The following is a 19,941-nucleotide window of genomic DNA, read 5'->3' as shown; positions in this document are numbered from 1 at the left end:
CTTGTCCAGCAGCAGCTAGCCTCAGGGGCAGGAAGTAGCCGTAGAGGAATTTTTAAAAATAGTCTCCCTTTCAGCGTCAGAGCTTTTACACAAAAACAATTAAATAAAAATGAAGAAGGGGGCAGGAGAGGAGGTTGCACAAAGGCTTAGAGATGACTGCAGGGGCACCAGTGCCATTTCAGGGACTTTTCTTTCTCCTTCTAAGGTGACATCCTAAACCCTTCACTGCTACAATACTGGCCTGGCTTGTTTAAAGTTCTCCATTTCCCATAAATTCTGGCATGGAGACAGCTTTCTGGTGACAATTGCAAATGTACTTGGGGAGAGAGGGGCAAGGCACACATTATTTTTATCAGCCTCCCACAGCAGAAGTTGAAGATCTATGGAAAATATGTAATTTTAAATGTATTTATTTATGAAAGTTTTAAATCAAAACAATTTCTGACTGGCACGTTCCTCTCAGCTGGAATGATGAAAAATAGTAGTTGGGTCTTAGCTGGATTAGCTGGAGGTGACAGTCTCTCTGTGTCTCTTTTCTTTCTTCTTTCTCTCTTTTATAGACCTGAATCTTTTTATCGTCTCTTTTTTTTTTCACTCTAGCATAAGTGCCTAATATAGTTATCTTTATACAGTCAACATAACGTCATGTTGTTACCAACAGTTGCAGTTTTCTTTCAATTTTCTCCAGGCTGTTGGGCTCATTCTTCCTCTGTATCTATTAATCTTATGTTGAGTTTTGAAACAACAGGCAAAAAGCATTAACCAACAATGCTGCGGCCATGGCTGTGTTGACCAAGAGGATGATAAAGGTTTCCTTTGCATGTGTGTGCAAAGGACACTCTCATTTGCATTCCTTAGGATAAATGTCACTTTCTTGAAATGCAGAGTAGTAACTAAATTACTTTTATAGGAGAGACAGACATAAAGACTTGGAATAAAGTTCTGCCCTGTCTCTTCTGTCTCTGCCTTCAAATCTTTTCTTTCACCTATATTAAGATGTTCTGTTTCCATTTAGGCTTCCTCTAAAAAAGGCTTAGATTCACAAAAGTGACGCAGTGTGTCCTTTAGTTAGTATTTAAAGTCAGATTATCAGAACAGTTTAAGATTCAATTTTCCATGGCTGTTCTGAAAAACCTAGCCACTGGTTTAGATATTCAAATGGCAGCTGACACAGTCGTAGAGTATTTCTAGCAAGGCATTATTAAACATGACCTGCTTCTCAAAACAATGCGTCCTTCCAGTGTTGGGTGTCTGGAGGCATTAGCTGGTATCTGAAGAAAATGACTGTGGCAGAACCTCAGCTATCCTGACATGAAATTTCCTCATTTGCTTCCAGTGAAACATCGTTTCTTTTGTCAGTTTTGGCTTTTTCATTTGCAAAAGGAATATCAGCCTTTACAGACTGTGAGATAATTAATAGATACATTAATACATAGGACACAGAGGACATATGTGCAAATGTGTGTGTGTTTTTTTCCTACATGAATTTCACAACTGCATTAACAGTTATGTTTATGAGCACCACGAGTCAGCTAACCATGCCAGTATTTTCCATTCTAAACCCCTAGTTTTAGCAGCTTGCAATTTTTGCAACCTAAACACCAGCATCTGGGCCAAGTAGTGCCATATTAGTGACACCTCTGACGGTTTTACCCATTAATCCCTCAAATGAGAGCCATCCCATCCAAATTTTGGCAAATGTGCTTGTATTGCAAGGCATAAAAAGAAAAGACTGAGCCCATAGGAAAGCCCATGAGGCTATTAATCACCTTGTATTTGGAATTAGGCTACTGTGATACTCAAGAAGTGATGCTTAAGGACACACACTGAACAATGAAAATAAAAAAGAAGTATTGAATGGAGGTGCCCATTCATTGAATGCTGTCCAACCTGTTCAGTGAATGAAGTAGTGCACCTTGAATAAAAATAATGACTACCACATCCCTAGATTGCAATCAAAAAGTGACTGAGCCAAACCTTTGTTCTGGCATGCTCAATTTGATTAAGTAACCTTAGGGTTTCTGGAGAAGAGGATGGGAGGAATGATTACTTTTTGAAGGTAATATCAAAAAGTCTATCAAAGCTGTTAGTCTACTACCCCTCTGAACAAAAAACAGGAAAAAAAAAAAAGTAGTTAGGGTACTCCAAGTTTAGCTTAATTGCTAAGCCTCTATTTCTATTTCTGATACACCACCAATTGAAATGATTCCAGGTGGACTAAGACATTTCAGTAAGTACTTTATACCAGCAGCTTCCAGCTGTGCATTAAGGTTGTCATAGGGGAATATCTGCTAATGGGAATAAATGGTAGGCTGCAATCAGGCTGTCACCTATTAAGGGGGGCAGGAAGCAAACAAGAGAGTGATGGTCAGGCTTGCAGGTCATCAGAGTATGTTCAGCAGAAGTCCCTGAGGAGAGTGTTTTACTATTCCAGACTTCCAGACTTCACTACTTCTGCAGGAACACTTCCAGACACTGATGTGGCTATCTCAAATGTGAACTCTCTGCTTACTCTTCCCCTTCCCCGTGCTTCAGTCTACAGAAAGATTAACCCAGCGGGAATAAGCCCACCACAGAGAGTCTTTCAAATTCAAATGAGACCTAGTGTCCTCCAGCAGATAAGTAAAATGATACAAGTTGCCCTCATATAGTCTTCCCCATTGTGGTGGTGGTATTATTATTATTACTATTGTTATTATCATCATCATTTTTTACTTTTAGTCATTAATACCACTTATTCTCTACTATTTCATGTATGTTCAGACCAAATGCTCTCTGGGAGAACTTACTGACAAATAATATTTCAATGCATTGCTATATCCTGTGCCACTACTTTAGGCATAATGAAATACTTCTTATACCAGCATGACTGTAGGACTCTCACGGTACTCAATTAGTTTTACATAACTTGTCTTCAAGTTCCATGTTTTGCCTGCTTTTTCCTCATTTCCAACTACCACAATGCCTTCCAAAACCAGCCCCATTCAGGCAACTGCAAAGTCAACAACTTGTTTACATGGGAGGCTAAAAACTGATGCAAAGGTGCAAACCCTAGTCTCATTTACACCTATACCAATTGTGGATCTGTTTTTCTCCATAATGTGAGCTGTGGCTGTGCCTCAGTTCTGCATCTTAGGAACTTTTGGGTCAGATACATTGCCAATATGTAATTGTCTAATCTCTGGCATACAGTTTTGAAATAGCTTAGCCATGATTCTCTGAGGAGGTTTGATTTAGTGTGATGGAGATCAGAAACTGAAGAAAGAATTATCCTGGGGAAAAAAGAAAAATGTGTCTTGTAGAAATGTCATTTTCAGAGCTTGAGATATGGTAGTTGAGTGTAAATACAGAATAAAGGCTTCTTTAAGCTCTTTTGTTATTCCTCAGTAGGAGGCAGGGAGATACATGTAAATTATTTCCAAGCTGTCTAGTCCCACAGTAAACCAAGTAGTTAGAAATGACAATGAATTAAAGATTGAAGTTTTTACTAGTTACAGAGAATTTCATTTTGATTTACAAAGACTTCTTGTAGACTCAAGTGTGTGACTGAAATAGTTTTTCTCTCTTTGAAGCCACTACTTACTTACCCATGGGTAACAAATGACACTCAGTAATAGAAATATAGTGTTGCTCTTTTGTAATTTATTGTCTTACTCATTTTCACATGACCACAGTTCTGAAGAAGCTGGATTTTGATTTTTGAAAGTAGCACAGATACTTCACATTCATTTTGCATGTTAATTGGGTGTGCAGTTATATTGACAGATGTGTATCTTCTGTGATCACATGGTTATAACATGGAAGGACCAATATCCACCTTGTAATGTTAACACTAAAATGTCTGCAAGAACGTAACACAGCTAGCACTGACTGCATTTTCAGCTGAATCTCAGGAGTAACTTGATAAAGCACGTAAGAGTTATGCCAGTACAGACCAGAGTGAGAGAACTAGACCCTAAGTATGTGTTGTATAGGCAAAGTATGATGTCATTTTCCTTTTTTTCATTCCACCCTATAAATATTAAAAAAAAATAATGTGGAGGAAGTCCTGCTTTCTCACTGTGCCAGTTGTTGACCATCAGGAAGAGTGATTCAGCATTTCATCATCAGTAATAAAAGCTCAAAGCCATAGAAGTCAATATCAGTTTGAGCATGTGTTATTGAAAAGAAACTATAACTGAAAAAATCCTCACAGCCCAGTAATCCAAGTGCAACCACACAGGAAAAAAACAAAAACAAAAACAAACAGGGATGTGTCCTAGTAAAGCCTGTGTTTACTAGAACAAAAGACCCCAGGAATGAGGCTAGACGTCTGCACGTACCCGAGCAGTGAAGCGCGGTGCGTTGGCTCAGCCGAGAGGGGCCAGGCAGGCAACAAGCAGAGAGCAGGCACTAACCACACTCCATGGGAGTCCCCAGGGTGCACCCCACACTCAACCCCATTCACTCCCCATCTCTCCAGCAGTCTCAGAAGGCAGGCAGCAAGAATGCTGGTTCCCTGTCCTACAAGAATTGTACAAGTGAAATGTCTGAGCCTGGCTCATTTCAACTGCCCCCAAGTGCCTCCAGCCTGCCTTTATTTGGTTTGAAAGTGGCCACTTCAGGGAACTCTTCCCCTGAAATTGGTCCTGTCAAGGCTCGGGTTTTGTCACTGACTTGATGAGCCCTTCCCTGAAGTGCTTCTTTCAGACATAGCATTTCACTAAATGAAGTCAGCAGCATGTATATGGTGTTGACTACTCAAATAACCAAGAGCTACATGAGTGTTTTCAGATGCAGGATCCTTCTGACTAATATTCCTATCATGTCTGACTAATGAGGGCCGGTTAAAATGTCAAGAGTTTTGGGGGGTTTTTTTACTACCTTGTTTCTTACTCACTTTCACAGTAGATGATAATGAACTGACATGTTGTTTACTCATTCCATTTATACAGTCCTGTGGGGATAAAAGAGTTGCTGCAGCTTAACTGCTTCTGCATAGTTTAGGAAGTCTTATGAATAAGAGTGACTGTTTCTGCCTGGAAGCAATCAGACTTGGCTCTGTCATTTAAGAGTAGGTCCACATTGAAGATAATGCAGAACTACTGTTGCGCAAGTGGGAGAAGTCTGCTTCTGTAAGACAAAATTTCTCCTGGAGCTCCCCTACTTGCGGCGCTGAACTTTTCCACTGCTAGTGAAGGAGAGCAAGGTCAGAGCCATGGCATCCTCACTGCCCCACTCAGGGATGTGCACGGAGCTCTTCCTGCAGCCTCTGAGCACTGGCCCAGGGAGGTGAGAGCAGGAGTCCCTGGCACATGGGTGGGCAATGGTAAGGGAGCTGGCTTAGCCCTCTCACACACCCCTGGAGCTACCTCTCACCCCAAAAACCTGGCCCTCCACTGATGGCCTGGCTCTCCACGGCAGCTCCAGAGCCTGGGTGCTCCTTCAGTGGCTCCCTCAGCCATGTACAGCTCTCATGCCAAGCCCTGTCAAAGTAGCAAAGGGATTTTGCTTGATGCTCATGAGGTAAACATCACTGATAAGACTATCATACAGCAGAACATAATCCAATATATATCTAAAGGCAGCAGTAGCCTAGGAAAGAGCATGGGGGAGAAATGCCTAAAATAGAGAGACTGTAAAGAAAACGTATGTTTGAATGTGTATAAAAAACAGTAAGCAAGGTGAAGAATGATGTCAATATTTACTCTACTGCAACTGACCTCCCCATCAGTTCTTTCAGGTCATTCATTAAATGCATGGAAACTATTGATTTTGTCTAATTAAATAATTTCCATGAATTTCACAGGGACAAACGCTAAGCACGGACTGCGCTGTAAGGCTTGTAAGATGAGCATCCACCACAAGTGTGCAGACAGTATTGGACAACAGCGTTGCATGGGCAAGCTGGTAAGTGAGCAGTTCAGGGCACATGCAGCACATGCAGTGGGAGGCACCAGTTTGTGCTGGAGCCACTCATTTTGTGTTCCTGACCCCCTGGCTGGCATTTAGCTGGTGCATTAACAGAGCTGATACCAGGTCACTTTACAGAGGTGAGAAAAGTAAAGGCAGGTAGTGCCCTATTATCAATCCGGGCAACTGCTACTACTCAAAAACCTGAACAAAAATTAAACACAAATCTGCTTTGTGGATGTGAAAATACAGTTACATAACCCAAATTTAGCTAAATAATAGAATTAATTCCCTTGATTTAAATTGTGTTTGCTGGAGTGTAAATCTCTCAAGGAATGTTATAAATTAGTCAAAATATTTCAATGGAGTTTAACAAATGAAAAATCCTTCAAATTATATTTTATTGGTTTTTTCCACTGTTAGGGCTTGAAGAAAAACTGTAATTCATCTTAAAAAGAAAACCAAAGGATATTTCACAGTGAGACAATACAGAGTTTCAAGCAGTCTCTCAGTAGGAGAGGCTGGGAGGAGACCTGCCCCTGTATGAACACAGCACCTTAGTGCCTGGGTCACCTGAGCAGAAGATTCTCATAATTGGCAAAGGCAGGAAACTGTGTTTGAGATTATTCTATCTCAACTTGATGACTTTTATGGGAATATGGTTCTTTTGGTTACTTTTGGAAAAAGAACTTGGAAAAATGACCATTTGGAATATGAAAACTGAATACATATATTCATGTTTCAGATGTTCTCAGATTTCTTGCAACCTGAAGGCACCTGAGACAAATATGAGCTAAAACCAAACAGTTTCACTGTTGTTAAATGATGAAAAAATGCAAACATTGACTTCAAAAGGTCTAGAAAAACCACCTTTCACTGGAAAGATCTTTTCTCTCCAAGAGTATTTAGTGAAAGCTATAGTTGTTTATACACCTGAGGCAAATCTTTATGCATTTAAACCATTAATCATAACCCTAGTGTGAGACATTCTGGTTTAGGAAGTTGGCCTGTGAAGAGTTGAATGACCTCATTGCAAGCCCTGGACAAGCCAAATATTAAATCACGTGTATTGTTTCACTCATTTCTTGATTCCAGCCTCAGCGTTTGTGGTCACTAGTTTACAAAAGCAGAAAAGTAGAGGCTAAATTTACAGCAGGAAGTCGTTCAGCAAAGTCATGTGAGTTTTATGAGCTCGTGTTGTGTCTCAATCTAGTTTGGGGGCAAACCAAGGCTGGAGAATATGGAATTTACTCCTCTAAGAAACCAAATTTATCAATCCCCTCATTCCTTCTCAATCTGTACTGCAGCTCATTCGCAAAAGAACTAGTTGTCTACCATTTTTTGATGTTTACTGATAGGATATGGAAAATATGCACATCTCCATGAGGCTTTTCCACTTCTCACTGTAACTGGAAGTTCTCACAGCCTGCAAAGAGTAGAAATCTGAGAGACCATTTGTGAGTCTCTAATACCTTAAAGGCCATTTCCAAAGACTTAGATGTTAACCCCTTCATTTCAGGTACTCAGCCTTTGCCTGAGGTATTTGATAGCTGAGATAGTAAATAGGGAGGTAACAGGAAATGTTTAACCTTCTAAGAATGGTTTTTAGAGTGGTATAGGGCACTGTTATTTGCCATATTGTGATATTCTTTAATAGCTTGAGTTGTTATAGTGCATTTCTCTAAAAATTGACATTGAGGGGACATCTGGTGACAACACAAGACAAAAAAGCAGTGGAAGTTGCACTCAGCCAGCAGCAAACCTTAGAAAAACATCTAAAAAGGCTTTAAATTCCTTGGGTTTCACAAGTGCATACATGGGAACGTGAGGATTTGGAGGTAGGGTGGGGAAGCACAGTCACATGTTTAGCAAATGCAAAACAACGCAAATTCACATTACATAAGAAGAAAGGGAGAGGGAAACTTCCCAGAATCTCTAATGATTCAGCACTTCTGCTGCAATTAATTAGTGCTGCTTTTGTGTAAGACAAAAGAAAAAAGGGAGCTGAAAATGAGCCCCTCCTTCCACATAAGTATGGGAAATTGTTTTTTCCAGAAGAAAAATCAAGTAAATCCCTGATCTCTAAACACTACCGTGACTCAACAACAGGAGTCAAATTTCCAGCCTCCCCACACTGCTATGCCATTAGCCAAAGAGCTGAGGTTATTTCTACTATGTGGCAGCAATGCCCTTCACTTGTTTTTGCTTTCTCTCCTTCCAGCCAAAGGGATTTCGACGGTACTACAGCTCACCACTACTCATTCACGAACAGTTTGGCTGCATCAAGGAAGTGATGCCTATTGGTAGGTTTTGATTGCTTTTCTGTTCAGTCTCCCTTTGGCAGTGCTCTGCAACAGCAGCGGCAGACTTCCAGCCATGGTATTTACCCTCAGCAGCCTTCCAGCTCCTTTCGGTGACTGGATGTCCTTCTGCCATCTCAGGAAAGGACCACTTCAAAGATACAAAGCTGGAAGAGGAGAGGGTGTGTTTATTGTGTGTTACACTCAAACCCCTGTACATGTAACCTCTTAGCAATTACCCTGGTTGTAATAATAACTACCTGAGATCAAGGTAGGAACTTAAAAAGGAAGAAATGCTGGAATATTGAGGTGAAGATCTGAGCTGGGAGGAACCAGATAAAAGACACAGAGATCAAAACAGCGGGAGGCGTTCAAACCACTGGTCTGTCTTTTGAGGGATGTTGCTATGTTCCTGTTCTTTTTCATCCACATTTCTTCCTTTCCTCATATTTTTCCTTATTGACCATGTCTACACATTGTCTGAGTATTTAAAAGAGCAGATTTTGCTCACTGTAATACCAAATTTCCAAAAAGAAAAATTTTGAAATGGAGGAGTTGATTCTGGAAAATATTTCTCCCCACCAGTACTCTGACCAAGCAAGCCTGGCAGTATCAAAAATGGAAGCCAAAACTAGGCAGCCAGTTTAACATGACTTGTCTGAGGACATTTACTTTATTGCAGGAAAAAAAAAAAAAAAAGTTAATTACATGGATTTCATCTAAGTTTCTCTTTCTAAAAATACATCCATAATTTTTGTCAGAAGTAATAGAAACATTTCGAACAAACTCTGGCTAAAAAATGAGGTGTGCTTTGCTCTCATCAAAATTCAAAATTCTATGTATTTTCTCAGTACTTTGGCCAAAATTTCCCTCCTCCTACACAGTGCTACAAATGTACTGTATTCTACGTGCCTACTGCCTTGTACTGCAAGGGAGGCTGAGGTCTAATAATGCAGTATGTAGAAGAAGATTTGAAATTAATTTGCTCATGCCAATTGAATTCATCCATTTCTCTGCCATGGGAGATGACTTTTGGGGCCAGCTATGAGGAAGAGTGGGAGTGAGAATTGAATGGACATACACCAGTGGGGGTGGTGGCCTTTCTGGCTACGCCTAGACTGAGCTGAGCAACCTGGACCACATTCCCAACAGCAGGTGCTTACTCACACCTGCCTCCAGACCCCATAAGGCCTCACAGTGGGGATGTTGGTACTTTCAAGGCAGCTCCAGGCCATCCTTTTATCCATGTTAACCAACTAGGAGCACTGTGAGGGTAGATGGATAAAGGTGATGGTCCACCCATACCACAAGGATGCTCAGGCACAGTCTAGGGTATTTCCCTTCCAGCATCTACTGTTGAGAGCAATCCAAGAGGTCAGTAGTAGGAACAGGCAGCAAACATGGATTAAAGCCTCCTGGTACTTTGTCTGCCTTAACTCAGTGTAGGCAGTATCAGCAGTGATTAGAAAAGGAGGATGAAAGAGAGACAAGACATTGGCTGGGACCTGAAGAGCTTGTATGATGAAGGATGATCTTTATGAGATCAGAGAGGCAGCAGAAAATCACTAGCAAAAGTCAATTCCACTAAGTTCATCAAACACTTTTTAGCAGGATAGTGTCTCAACTTGTGTCTGAGCATACACCCCAATATGTTGGTAGAGACCCGTGTTTCTCCCAAGTGGAGCAGGAACATGACCAGAAATATCTTCAAGGGATTGATGCATGTTTTGCTCCTTCTGTTGCAGCCTGTGGAAATAAGGTTGACCCTGTGTATGAAACTCTCCGCTTTGGGACTTCCTTAGCCCAGAAGACCAAAAAGGGCAGTTCTGGAAGTGGGTCTGACTCTCCCAACAGAAACTCTGTAAGTATCCCGCATCTTTCTTCCATTTTCTTTCTGGAGGAACAACAGGAGTTTGTATCAGAGTTTACAAAACTTGTATTTCAAACTGTAAAAAAAATTTATCTCACTCTCAGCTTCCAAAATGAGACCAGAAATTACATTATTTTTGCAAACTCAGGTTTTAAGTATCTTTTAGATGACTCTTGAGAAAAATACAAATTAAATGAATAATCTTCTTGTATTCTTTTGATTTTACATATCTGTGTAAAAGTGGAACACAGATATGTAACTGTCATGCTGGAGTACATGCATACTGTCTGGTGGTGGTGGTGGGCATTTACCCTTCAGAAGAAGTGATAGCAATGGGCTGGAGTCCTCAGAGCCTAGATTTAAAAATACAAGCTCCACAGTACAAGCCCAGACAAAATAAAGCTACTGGTACTGCAACAAGGCAACGGACTGGCACCTCCACCCCTGTAGACTCAGGGGTGTAGACTCAGGAGGGAGGCATCACAGATTTGAGCTCCTCTCTCCAAAACCCAAATACAGGCAGGTGTACTCAGCTTGTTGTATCCGGACAGGGAGATTTTAACCTTCATCCTAATCTTTGTCAATCACTCTTTCCTGTCATAAAAGTCACTTTTTTCAGGACCGTGGCAGAAGAGCTGGAGAATGAGGACAAGGGAAACGATAGTTCCCTTAACCCTGCCCTTTTTAAATCCATACCTAGTTCAACATTAACAATTACCAATTTTTTCCTTACGGAAATGGTTGTTTCAACAGTATTGGGAGCCACAACATCAGGAGCTCATTCATGGTGTTGAAAGAATGCTTCATACCCACTCACCTCTCATAAACAGGCACTTAAACCTACATTTGAGGCTCTCTTTTTCCCAAGAGATCCCCCCCACTCACCCCCCCCAACCCCTGGAAAAAAAAAAAAAAAATCATGCCTGAATACACTGGAGGCTAAAACTGATTGTCATGTCTGAAAATCAGACCCACATTTTCTGACAATCTCTCCTGCGCTCACCTCAGAATAAAAATCACCAGGCACAGAGACATAATGAGGCTTGGTCTCCAGGCCTCAGAGCAAATACTTACATGTTTAATTTAGAGTTGTGCTAATATCTGTTTATGTTTGGTACAACATTTCCCTGGCGCTTAAATGTATGCTCACTCACATGGCTGAACTGTAACCTCAGGTGGTATAGGTGGCCTGTAAACAGATGTCCATTTGTGTCAGATGGGAAAGAAGACAGACAAATTTAAACAAGAACTAAGTGAAATCTGCAAGGGAGTGATTAAAGGACATGTCCTCTATCCACCCTTGTTTGTGCCTTAAAAGGAAATTTCCATTCTTTTTTAAAACCCAGAGTGACTCTACCACCTGTCGCATTGTGATTACAGTTCTTTCTTTCAATGATTTAATTTACTTTGAAACAGAAGTTCTACAAATGTAATTATTGCTTTCTAAATCAATAAAGCGTTCTGTTGAATTATGAATGACAACGCAAGCATAGAAATCTCAAATGCTGTGTCAGCTTGCCCTAGGGAACTGATCATAACTAGGTGGGGTGTGGGTGTAGAACGAGGAATGTAAGTTCATTATGGGAATTTCTCCAGGGTATTGAGGCTGAGAGAAGATATAACATGTGTCAGCATACAGAAAATAGGAAACATTAGAGAACTGAATAAACAGACATGTGAAACCAACAACTTCTGTCAGTGCAAGTCTGTGAATTGAGACAAGGATAACAACCAGGGGCAGACACAACCCTGATCCAAATGATGGGGCCATGGAGCTTTATGACTATGATGTGTGACCCAAGAGCAGGCACTGACCAGTGACCAGAACAGGGACGTGACACAGCCCTTAGAGCCCAGGTAAAAACGCACCAGAGCATGTGCACTAGCAGCACATGCGCAGTTAATAACGCATAGCAACTAAGATCTTTCCCTAGAGGTCCTCAGTTCTGTGCTACTCTGCTGCTTTTAACAGCAGAAACAGCATTGCAGCCGTGAGGCTCACAGCAGCACAGAAACTTTGTGGCTAGACTGTGCCCCAGCCCTGGGAGCCGGGGAGTGCTTCAAGGTTCTACCATGTCTCCAAACCAGGGACACCAGGGACATACCTGGTGTCCTACCTCATAGGTGGTGTCCAAGCTGTCAAAGGATTAGCTCTGAGTCAGAGGAGGTGCTGCTCCTGCTGAAGGTAGTTAAAAGCAAAGTGACTAGCCTAGGAGCCATGCCTTGCCTCTACAGCCATGAAGCTTCCAGGACTGCAGTCCATGTCTCTGTGGAGAGTAGAGATAACTGTCTTGCTCTGAACTAGCCAAGGTATTTTTAACATGACTGAGCAGTGTGGACGCACCCACTGTGATTTTTCAGCCCGGATTCTGCATTTCCCATAAAAGAAAGTGGCCATATGCTTCAGATTTACTACCTACTGCTTCCTTCAAAAATCTGCTTCTGCAACCCACATCTATAAAGAAAGTCACTTGAGGTGATATAAATGTGACTCCAGTTCTTGTTAGTTTCTCGTGGATCAGCTCCTCTCAAAAGCAGCTTTGTACCTCTATCATCTCTATTAGACCATTTATCTTATAGCTGTTGACTGAAAAATTGTTAAAGGTAACTGAGGTTACTTCAGGAGGTTTTGGATGAGGTATATACTGAAGAGACAGTCACTGCACATCCCATATGCAGTAGTACCCAACAAAATATGAAGTTAATCAGCAATTATGAAGCTAGTCTGTGAAGACTGAGGAACATCCATAGCAATGAGCTGAAAAATAGCTTACTATTTCAACAAAGACAGTCTTTCCGTTCTCCACCCAGCAACTAGAAATCCCTAGATATGCTCTACACTGACTCCGTGTTAGCATTGCTATTGCAGTGCCTTCTCATCCAGGGGTGACCCATTTGTGCAAGATGTAAGACAGGCGTGACCTGCTGCAAAAGGGCTGACTCTAAAAACAAGGCAGTAAAGTAGAAGACTCTTAAAATAGCAAGGGAAACGAGATAACCACAAGATACCTGTGGCATAAATCTACTTTTAACCTCTTTGTTCATTAGTATCCTTGGATGGAGAAATAGCTGGGAAAGTACTAGATAGGGGAAATAAAATTGTCAAAGTACTTTCTAAAAAAAGCTTTGTTGTCAGCACTAGTAGAAGGAAAAAACATATAAAAATCCATAAAGCAATTCATATTTTGTGCTCCCTGAACAAAAGCAGTGAATGTTCCTTGTTTGGCTTTTCTTCCTGTAATGCAGGCAAAGGTCTGCAAAGCAACGGACAGAGCGATGTGTACAGTACAATTGTAAAGTGTTGTGGAATAATGAAGTTAAATCCTTCCATGTGTCTTAAAGACCTGTTAACAAGAAATAAATAAATCTTAGGAACATATAAAGATTTACAGTTTTTCAGATTAGAGAGAACACCTGACTCAAGTTCAGTGTTTGTGTTTTTTATGGTTATCGAAGATGTTTTATCCAAAAGAAGTCACATGTGGAGAGTTCAGAAACTGAAGTTCCGTAAGGTCAGATTCGGACAGAGTTGTTTGGAGCAGCTCCTGGTTCCTGTCAGGCTATACATGGAGAAGCTGACTACCCAACCAAGGAATCTGGTGTCTTATGCAGACTTACACTTCTGAGGCTTGAGATTATGTCATCCCATGTTTTCCTACACCTTAGAACAATGGGTCCCTAATCATAATTGACATTAATGTGGTACAAGTAAAAAATCATAGTAATTCTAACAACAACATTTGGGTTTCATTTTTCCCTACCCATACCAGCCAGATGACTGTTCAAAAAGAAAATGAGGGCAGATATTTGAAGACTGACTTCATCAATTCCATCACACTCCAGCTCCTTCTTTCACAGCACATTAGCAGAATTAAAATCACGCTTACATTATGGTTATTTTACTGAATAATGTATTCAGGGTTAATAAATTAACAGTTTCAATTCATGTCCAGTCTCCTTGATAGATAGCTATTCAGTACACCCGCAGAATCTACAAATTCCCCCAAGCCACTTCTATTGTATACAGAGCACCACATTGTTTAACGTAATCCTTCCTTCCTTAACTTTCACTTCACTTTATACTGTAGAAATCTTTTGTACTCCAGACTGTAAACTTGGTCTGGAGTTCATTCTGGGCTTTCACTGCTCCCTGTGAAGTAGGTGTTTTTTGTGCGTCACCAGATACAATGTTTTTTGCAATCCCATTAGGCTGATTGGCTCTGCTCTGATAGCACCTTAAGTACTGCATTCCCCAAAGGCTCTCGCGTGGTCTTATTTCACCTCATCACTCACTTTTTCTGGCTTATCCCATCTCATTTGCTCTTTCTGTCCCTGCAGACAGCTGACCTGGCAGAAGTTCCTGAGGAAGGTGATAGCTCTGCAGGCACCCTTGACATAAGCAGGAAACGCAGCAACAGCGGTGAGTGCTGCCAGGCCAGGACAGCATCTTCAGATGTATAGGCCTGTGTACAACCTATTTCAGATATTTTTTTATGGCATGTCCATGTTTTAGCAGCATTCTGCTTTTCAAAGTGGGAGGTGAGTGCGGCATGCAGTTGGTGCAAGGATTTGGGGAACGCTTTTTGCCATTCAGATGAAATCCAAGCCACCAGTTTTCTTAATTTGTTGTGTCCAGACCTGGCATTGGACAAGGTTCAGGTCCATTCCCTATCTCCTATGCTTCATCAACATGACTAGACTAATCGCTTAAGATGCTTCAGTTCCACATTAGCAAAATGGAACAAAAAAATTACTTTATTTTCCACATGTTTGACTTGTCGACATGTCTCTACACACCATAACCTCTTTGGATCAGGAAATGAATCATATAATATCCATACGTTTGCAGAATATCCAGCACACTGAATCCTGATTATAATTGCAGTTCCTCAGTACAACTATAGTATGTGCCCAGTAATATCAATAGCCCAATTCCTTTGTCTGCTTTGCAGTACAAGAGTAATGTTTTTACTGGTATGATGGAATTTCAAGATCATCATACCAATCAAGAGCTTAGGAATGAAATCTCAGCCAAGGGATGGTGTGTGTGACCCTGTTCTTGAATTCAGTCATGGTGAGGGAAGCAATAAGTACAAAGGGATTTGGAGCACTAAGAAAAATTTCAGGCCCAAACCATAAGAGCAACTTCTCTAGCAGCACCTGAAGGCTGCTCTGCTGAATCTCACATGAGATGTACACTACTAAAATAAATCACAGTGAGCATAGATTTCTTCTTCATAGCACCCCCAGTGGTCCTTACATGCTGCTAGCAATTCATGTGGGTGAAATGCCAGCTTCAGCTGTCCATTCCCGTTTCATGCTACCTCCTTATTCCTTTCCTCCCCTCCTGGTCCTATCATTTCTCACTGTGTTCAGTCATTTCTGCCCTCTCATTTTGTGAACATCCCATCTATGTTATCTGCTTTCTCCTGACAATTTATTTAGGTTTTCTGTCTTGCAAGTTCAAGCTGACCTGACCTGGTTAAAGATAAAGAATTCAGTCTGCTTCACATTGTTTAATCCTGCCCATCTGAGATTAATTTGGCCCTGTTTGAGTTTTCAGCTTTTTATTTCATTGTTGATCAGTGGTTTCGTTTCTGAAACCCAAAGAAACTTTTTTTCTCTGAGATCTGTATTCACTGAATGCACTGGGAGGCATTCAAGGAACTTACTCAAAGAGATTAGTTTAAAAACTCAGCATGTGTCAAACCTCCAAATAACTTCCGCGGCACATTAACAATTCCTTTGATCAGCACTGGCTTTTTTACAATCCATCCTTCAGAGGCTCAGGGTATAAATTATGCATCAGTCACTCCAAAAATTTCCCCTTGGTAGATTTTTAATAAACTGCCCGCACTGTTTGCACAAGCTATGGAAATGGTACAATCCTTTCCAGCTGTAAAAATCCCTGCTTTTTTTTTTCATCTGCTGCTGCTAGGGCAAATAAATATGAAAAAAATGGATTTCTGTTGTGTGGAGATGTGAACTACACACCTCTATAATCTTCAGATTCATGTGCCTCCTAGAATATCCAGAGACCATGAGCTAAACAGAGATTAAAAATGTAACAAAGTAAATTCAAAATGTTGTTACAGGGTGATTCACCACTTCTTTTTCCTCAGTTGTCCACTGCCTCTTTAGCAGGCAGTCCCACATTATTACCTTGATGAATCAGGCCCAGTCCAGTTTCTTTTTTTTTTTCCCCATTAAAAAACTGTCTCTGCAAATAAGATTTTAGGAGAATGTATGTTTGAGACTCTGCTTAAAGAGAAACAGCGGAAAAGACACAACCTGCAGAAGGGTGAAAGGACCCAGCACATGTGTGGCTACATAATTGTTCCTATAGACTCCTACGACAACAACTTCAAGGGAAGATTCTTTCATTCAGGCTCTGGCATACATACTATGAAGCAAAGCTTCCACATTTACAACTGTAAGATGGCATATCTAATTTACAGCCCTTCACCCTCCTCTAAGCCAGTTATACTCCTTCACTGCTGTGAATTGCCATCTGTAACAGAAGTCCTGCAAGCCAAAATGATCTCGAAGTGGCATGTATGAGCCTGCTATCAACAGGGATTTGAGCACTTTCCTCTTGACTCAGGTACTGCATGTACTCCCTGAAAACCCAGGTTTGGTGAGCACTGCTCAGCAAACACAAGGACACAGTCCAGCTCCCTCCCCACCTGCTGGGTCAACTTCACAGCTCATGAGGCTGTACATTAGTAACTTGGATTTATTTTCTGACACTGAGCAGAAATTACTCCAAACATGATACTTCCACTTTGTCTGGTGAATGACTTTCTGCAAGTTCAAAGTGCTCCTGGTTACCCAACTCATTATTCAGCAGAACTTTTTCTATTTGTCTCCCTAACTCCTTTTCCTCTGGACACAAAAAACAAAATATAGTCATTTGAGTAGGACTTAAAACACTGCCAGATTCTAATGGCAGCATTTTACACCTCTTTATACAGATGTCAGATACACATATATCCCTCTACCAGAAGATACAGGAAATGAATTTTAGTTTTGAGGTTTTTCAGCTGGTACTCATGACAGTTTTCAGGGTCAGAGTCCCTCTACAACAGGACTTGGTGAGGAGCACAGTGAGGCCCCCAGATCAGCTGCAGTCAGACCACCTGGACACAACTTGGGGCATTTTCAGGTTAAATGCTGCAGGTATCAGCTCACATGCTATCTTCACATTCACACATTGGACTTTATGACTACAATATTTAACTCAGGGAGAAAAGGAGAGTCTACAGCTTTTGGAAGAAGGGTCTAGCCACTCACAATGATTACAAAGACGCTTGAGGCTGTGCAGGGTGGAAATCAGGAGGTCTAAAGCCCAGCTGGAAATTAATCTGGCTTCAGCAATCAAGGACAACAAGAAATGTTTCTGTAAGTATGTGAACAGCAAAAGAAAGACCAGAGAGAGCCTCCATCCCCTGCTAGATGCAGGAGGAAACATGGTAACAAGTGATGAGGAAAAGGCTGAGGTGCTTAATGCCTTCTTTGCCTCAGTCTTTAATAGCAAGACTAGCTGTATTGAGGGAATCCAGCCTCCTCAGCCAGAAGACAGAGACTGGGAGAATGAACCCCTGCAATCCAGGAGGAGATAGTCAGTGACCTACTGCATCACATAGACATACACCAGTCTATGGGACCGGATAGGATACACCCGAAGGTGCTGAAGGAGCTGGCTGGGGTGCTCGCCAAGCCGCTTTCCATCACTTACCAGCAGTCCAGGCTGACCGGGGAGGTCCCAACAGATTGGAAACTGGCCAATGTGACGCCCATCTATAAGAAGGGTCGGAAGGATGATCCAGGAAATTACAGACCTGTCAGCTTGACTTCGCTGCCCAGGAAGCTGATGGAGCAGCTCATCCTGAGTACCATCATACAACACATGTGGGACAGACAGATGATCAGGCCCAGTCAGCATGGGTTTATGAAAGGCAGGTCCTGCTTGACAAACCTGATCTCCTTCTATGACAGGGCAACCCGCTAATTGGATGAGGGAAAGGCTGTGGACGTTGTCTACCTTGACTTTAGTAAGGCCTTTGACACCGTTTCCCACAGCATTCTCCTGGTGAAACTGGCTGCTCGTGGCTTGGATGGGCAAACGCTTCGCTGGGTAAAAAACTGGCTGGATGGCCAGGCACAAAGAGTTGTGGTGAACGGAGTTAAATCCGGTTGGTGGCCGGTCACGAGTGGTGTCCCCCAAGGCTCGGTTTTGGTGCCACTCCTGTTTAACACCTTTATTGATGATCTAGACGAGGGGATCGAGTGCACCCTCAGTAAGTTTGCAGACGACACCAAGTTGGGTGGGAGTGTTGATCTGCTCGAGGGTAGGGAGGCTCTGCAGAGAGATCTGGACAGGCTGGAGCGATGGGCTAAGGCCAACTGGAGGAGTTTCAATAAGGCAAATGCCGGGTGCTGCACTTGGGCCACAACAACCCCCAGCAGCGCTACAGGCTTGGGGAGGAGTGGCTGGAGAGCTGCCAGTCAGAGAGGGACCTGGGGGTGTTGATTGACAGCCGGCTGAACAGGAGCCAGCAGTGTGCCCAGGTGGCCAAGAAGGCCAACGGTATCCTGGCTTGTATCAGCAATAGCGTGGCCAGCAGGGACAGGGAAGGGATCTTACCCCTGTACTCGGCACTGGTGAGGCTGCACCTCGATTCCTGTGTTCAGTTTTGGGCCCCTCACTACAAAAAGGACATTGAATGACTCGAGCGTGTCCAGAGAAGGGCAACGAAGCTGGTGCAGGGTCTGGAGCACAGGTCTGATGGGGAGCGGCTGAGGGAACTGGGGGGGTTTAGTCTGGAGAAGAGGAGGCTGAGGGGAGACCTCATTGCCCTCTGCAGCTACCTGAAAGGAGGTTGCAGAGAGCTGGGGATGAGTCTCTTGAACCAAGTAACAAGCGATAGGACAAGAGGGAATGGCCTCAAGTTGCGCCAGGGAAGGTTTAGACTAGATATTAGGAAGTATTTCTTTCCAGAAGGGGTTGTTGGGCGTTGGAATGGGCTGCCCACGGCAGTGGTGGAGTCCCCATCCCTGGAGGGGTTTAAGAGTCGGGTTGACATAGCGCTGAGGGATGTGGTGTAGTTGGGAACTGTCGATGTTAGGTTAATGGTTGGACTGGATGATCTTCAAGGTCTTTTCCAACCTAGATGATTCTGTGATTGTGTGATTCTGTGAATATTGTCTTACATTTTATTAGAGAACATGTGCTTGTGTGTGCTTGTGAATGCATGTCACTTTGTACAAAATCTTTCTCATGCATGCTGTGGCTGTCATTTTAGCTCTCTTTTCTCTGTTATGAGAACATTACCTTTTTTTAATGTCTAAGTACAACTATCTACTATCAAGGAACCTTATTATTTCACTCATAAAACTTCTTCAAAGATTCTTTGCTTGGTTGTCATTTACAGTGTAGAATAGCCACAGAAATATGTGTTAATGGAAGAACGGGTGAGTAACTGAAAGAGCAGAGGGGGAAAGAAATTCAGCAGTTTGGTGTTCCCTGGCACCTTCTTTCCCCTGAACACATGTAACTATCACAGAGAAACAAAAAGAAAACGCACTCAATCAATCTGGTACTTATTACCACTTTGGAGATTTCCGAATTGTTAGAGACTACAAAATCCAGCTTTTGTTCTAAACACCTGCAGAGGTAAATGGTGGGAGAAGGTGTTGATGGCTTTCGCTGCTGAAAGATTCCAACTATTAAAATCATACTCAGACTTTATCCAGAAGCAAGAAACACAGGCGATTATTAAAATGTGAAGGGAGAATTCAGTCAGTGTAATAAAGCCACTGTGGTCAGTCAGATCATGAAGAAATTACAGTAGAGGATAAGTGATTAGATACCAGGTA

General features: G+C 42.1%; 1 protein-coding gene across 1 annotated transcript in view; it reads left to right on the top strand.

The window, feature by feature from the left end:
• Positions 1-19,941, top strand: part of STAC (SH3 and cysteine rich domain) — a 76,823-nt gene that overhangs the window by 39,894 nt on the left and 16,988 nt on the right. Inside the window, exons 3-6 of the mRNA XM_074849908.1 lie at positions 5,789-5,889; positions 8,114-8,195; positions 9,938-10,053; positions 14,401-14,482. Of these exons, the coding sequence (XP_074706009.1) occupies positions 5,789-5,889; positions 8,114-8,195; positions 9,938-10,053; positions 14,401-14,482 (381 nt within the window). The remainder of the gene's footprint in view (positions 1-5,788; positions 5,890-8,113; positions 8,196-9,937; positions 10,054-14,400; positions 14,483-19,941) is intronic.

Source organism: Strix aluco, chromosome 1 (assembly GCF_031877795.1).
Source record: "Strix aluco isolate bStrAlu1 chromosome 1, bStrAlu1.hap1, whole genome shotgun sequence".
In the NCBI taxonomy this organism is placed as follows: domain Eukaryota; kingdom Metazoa; phylum Chordata; class Aves; order Strigiformes; family Strigidae; genus Strix; species Strix aluco.
Note: the sequence above shows the minus strand (reverse complement) of the source record. Positions and strands in the feature narration are given on the sequence as shown.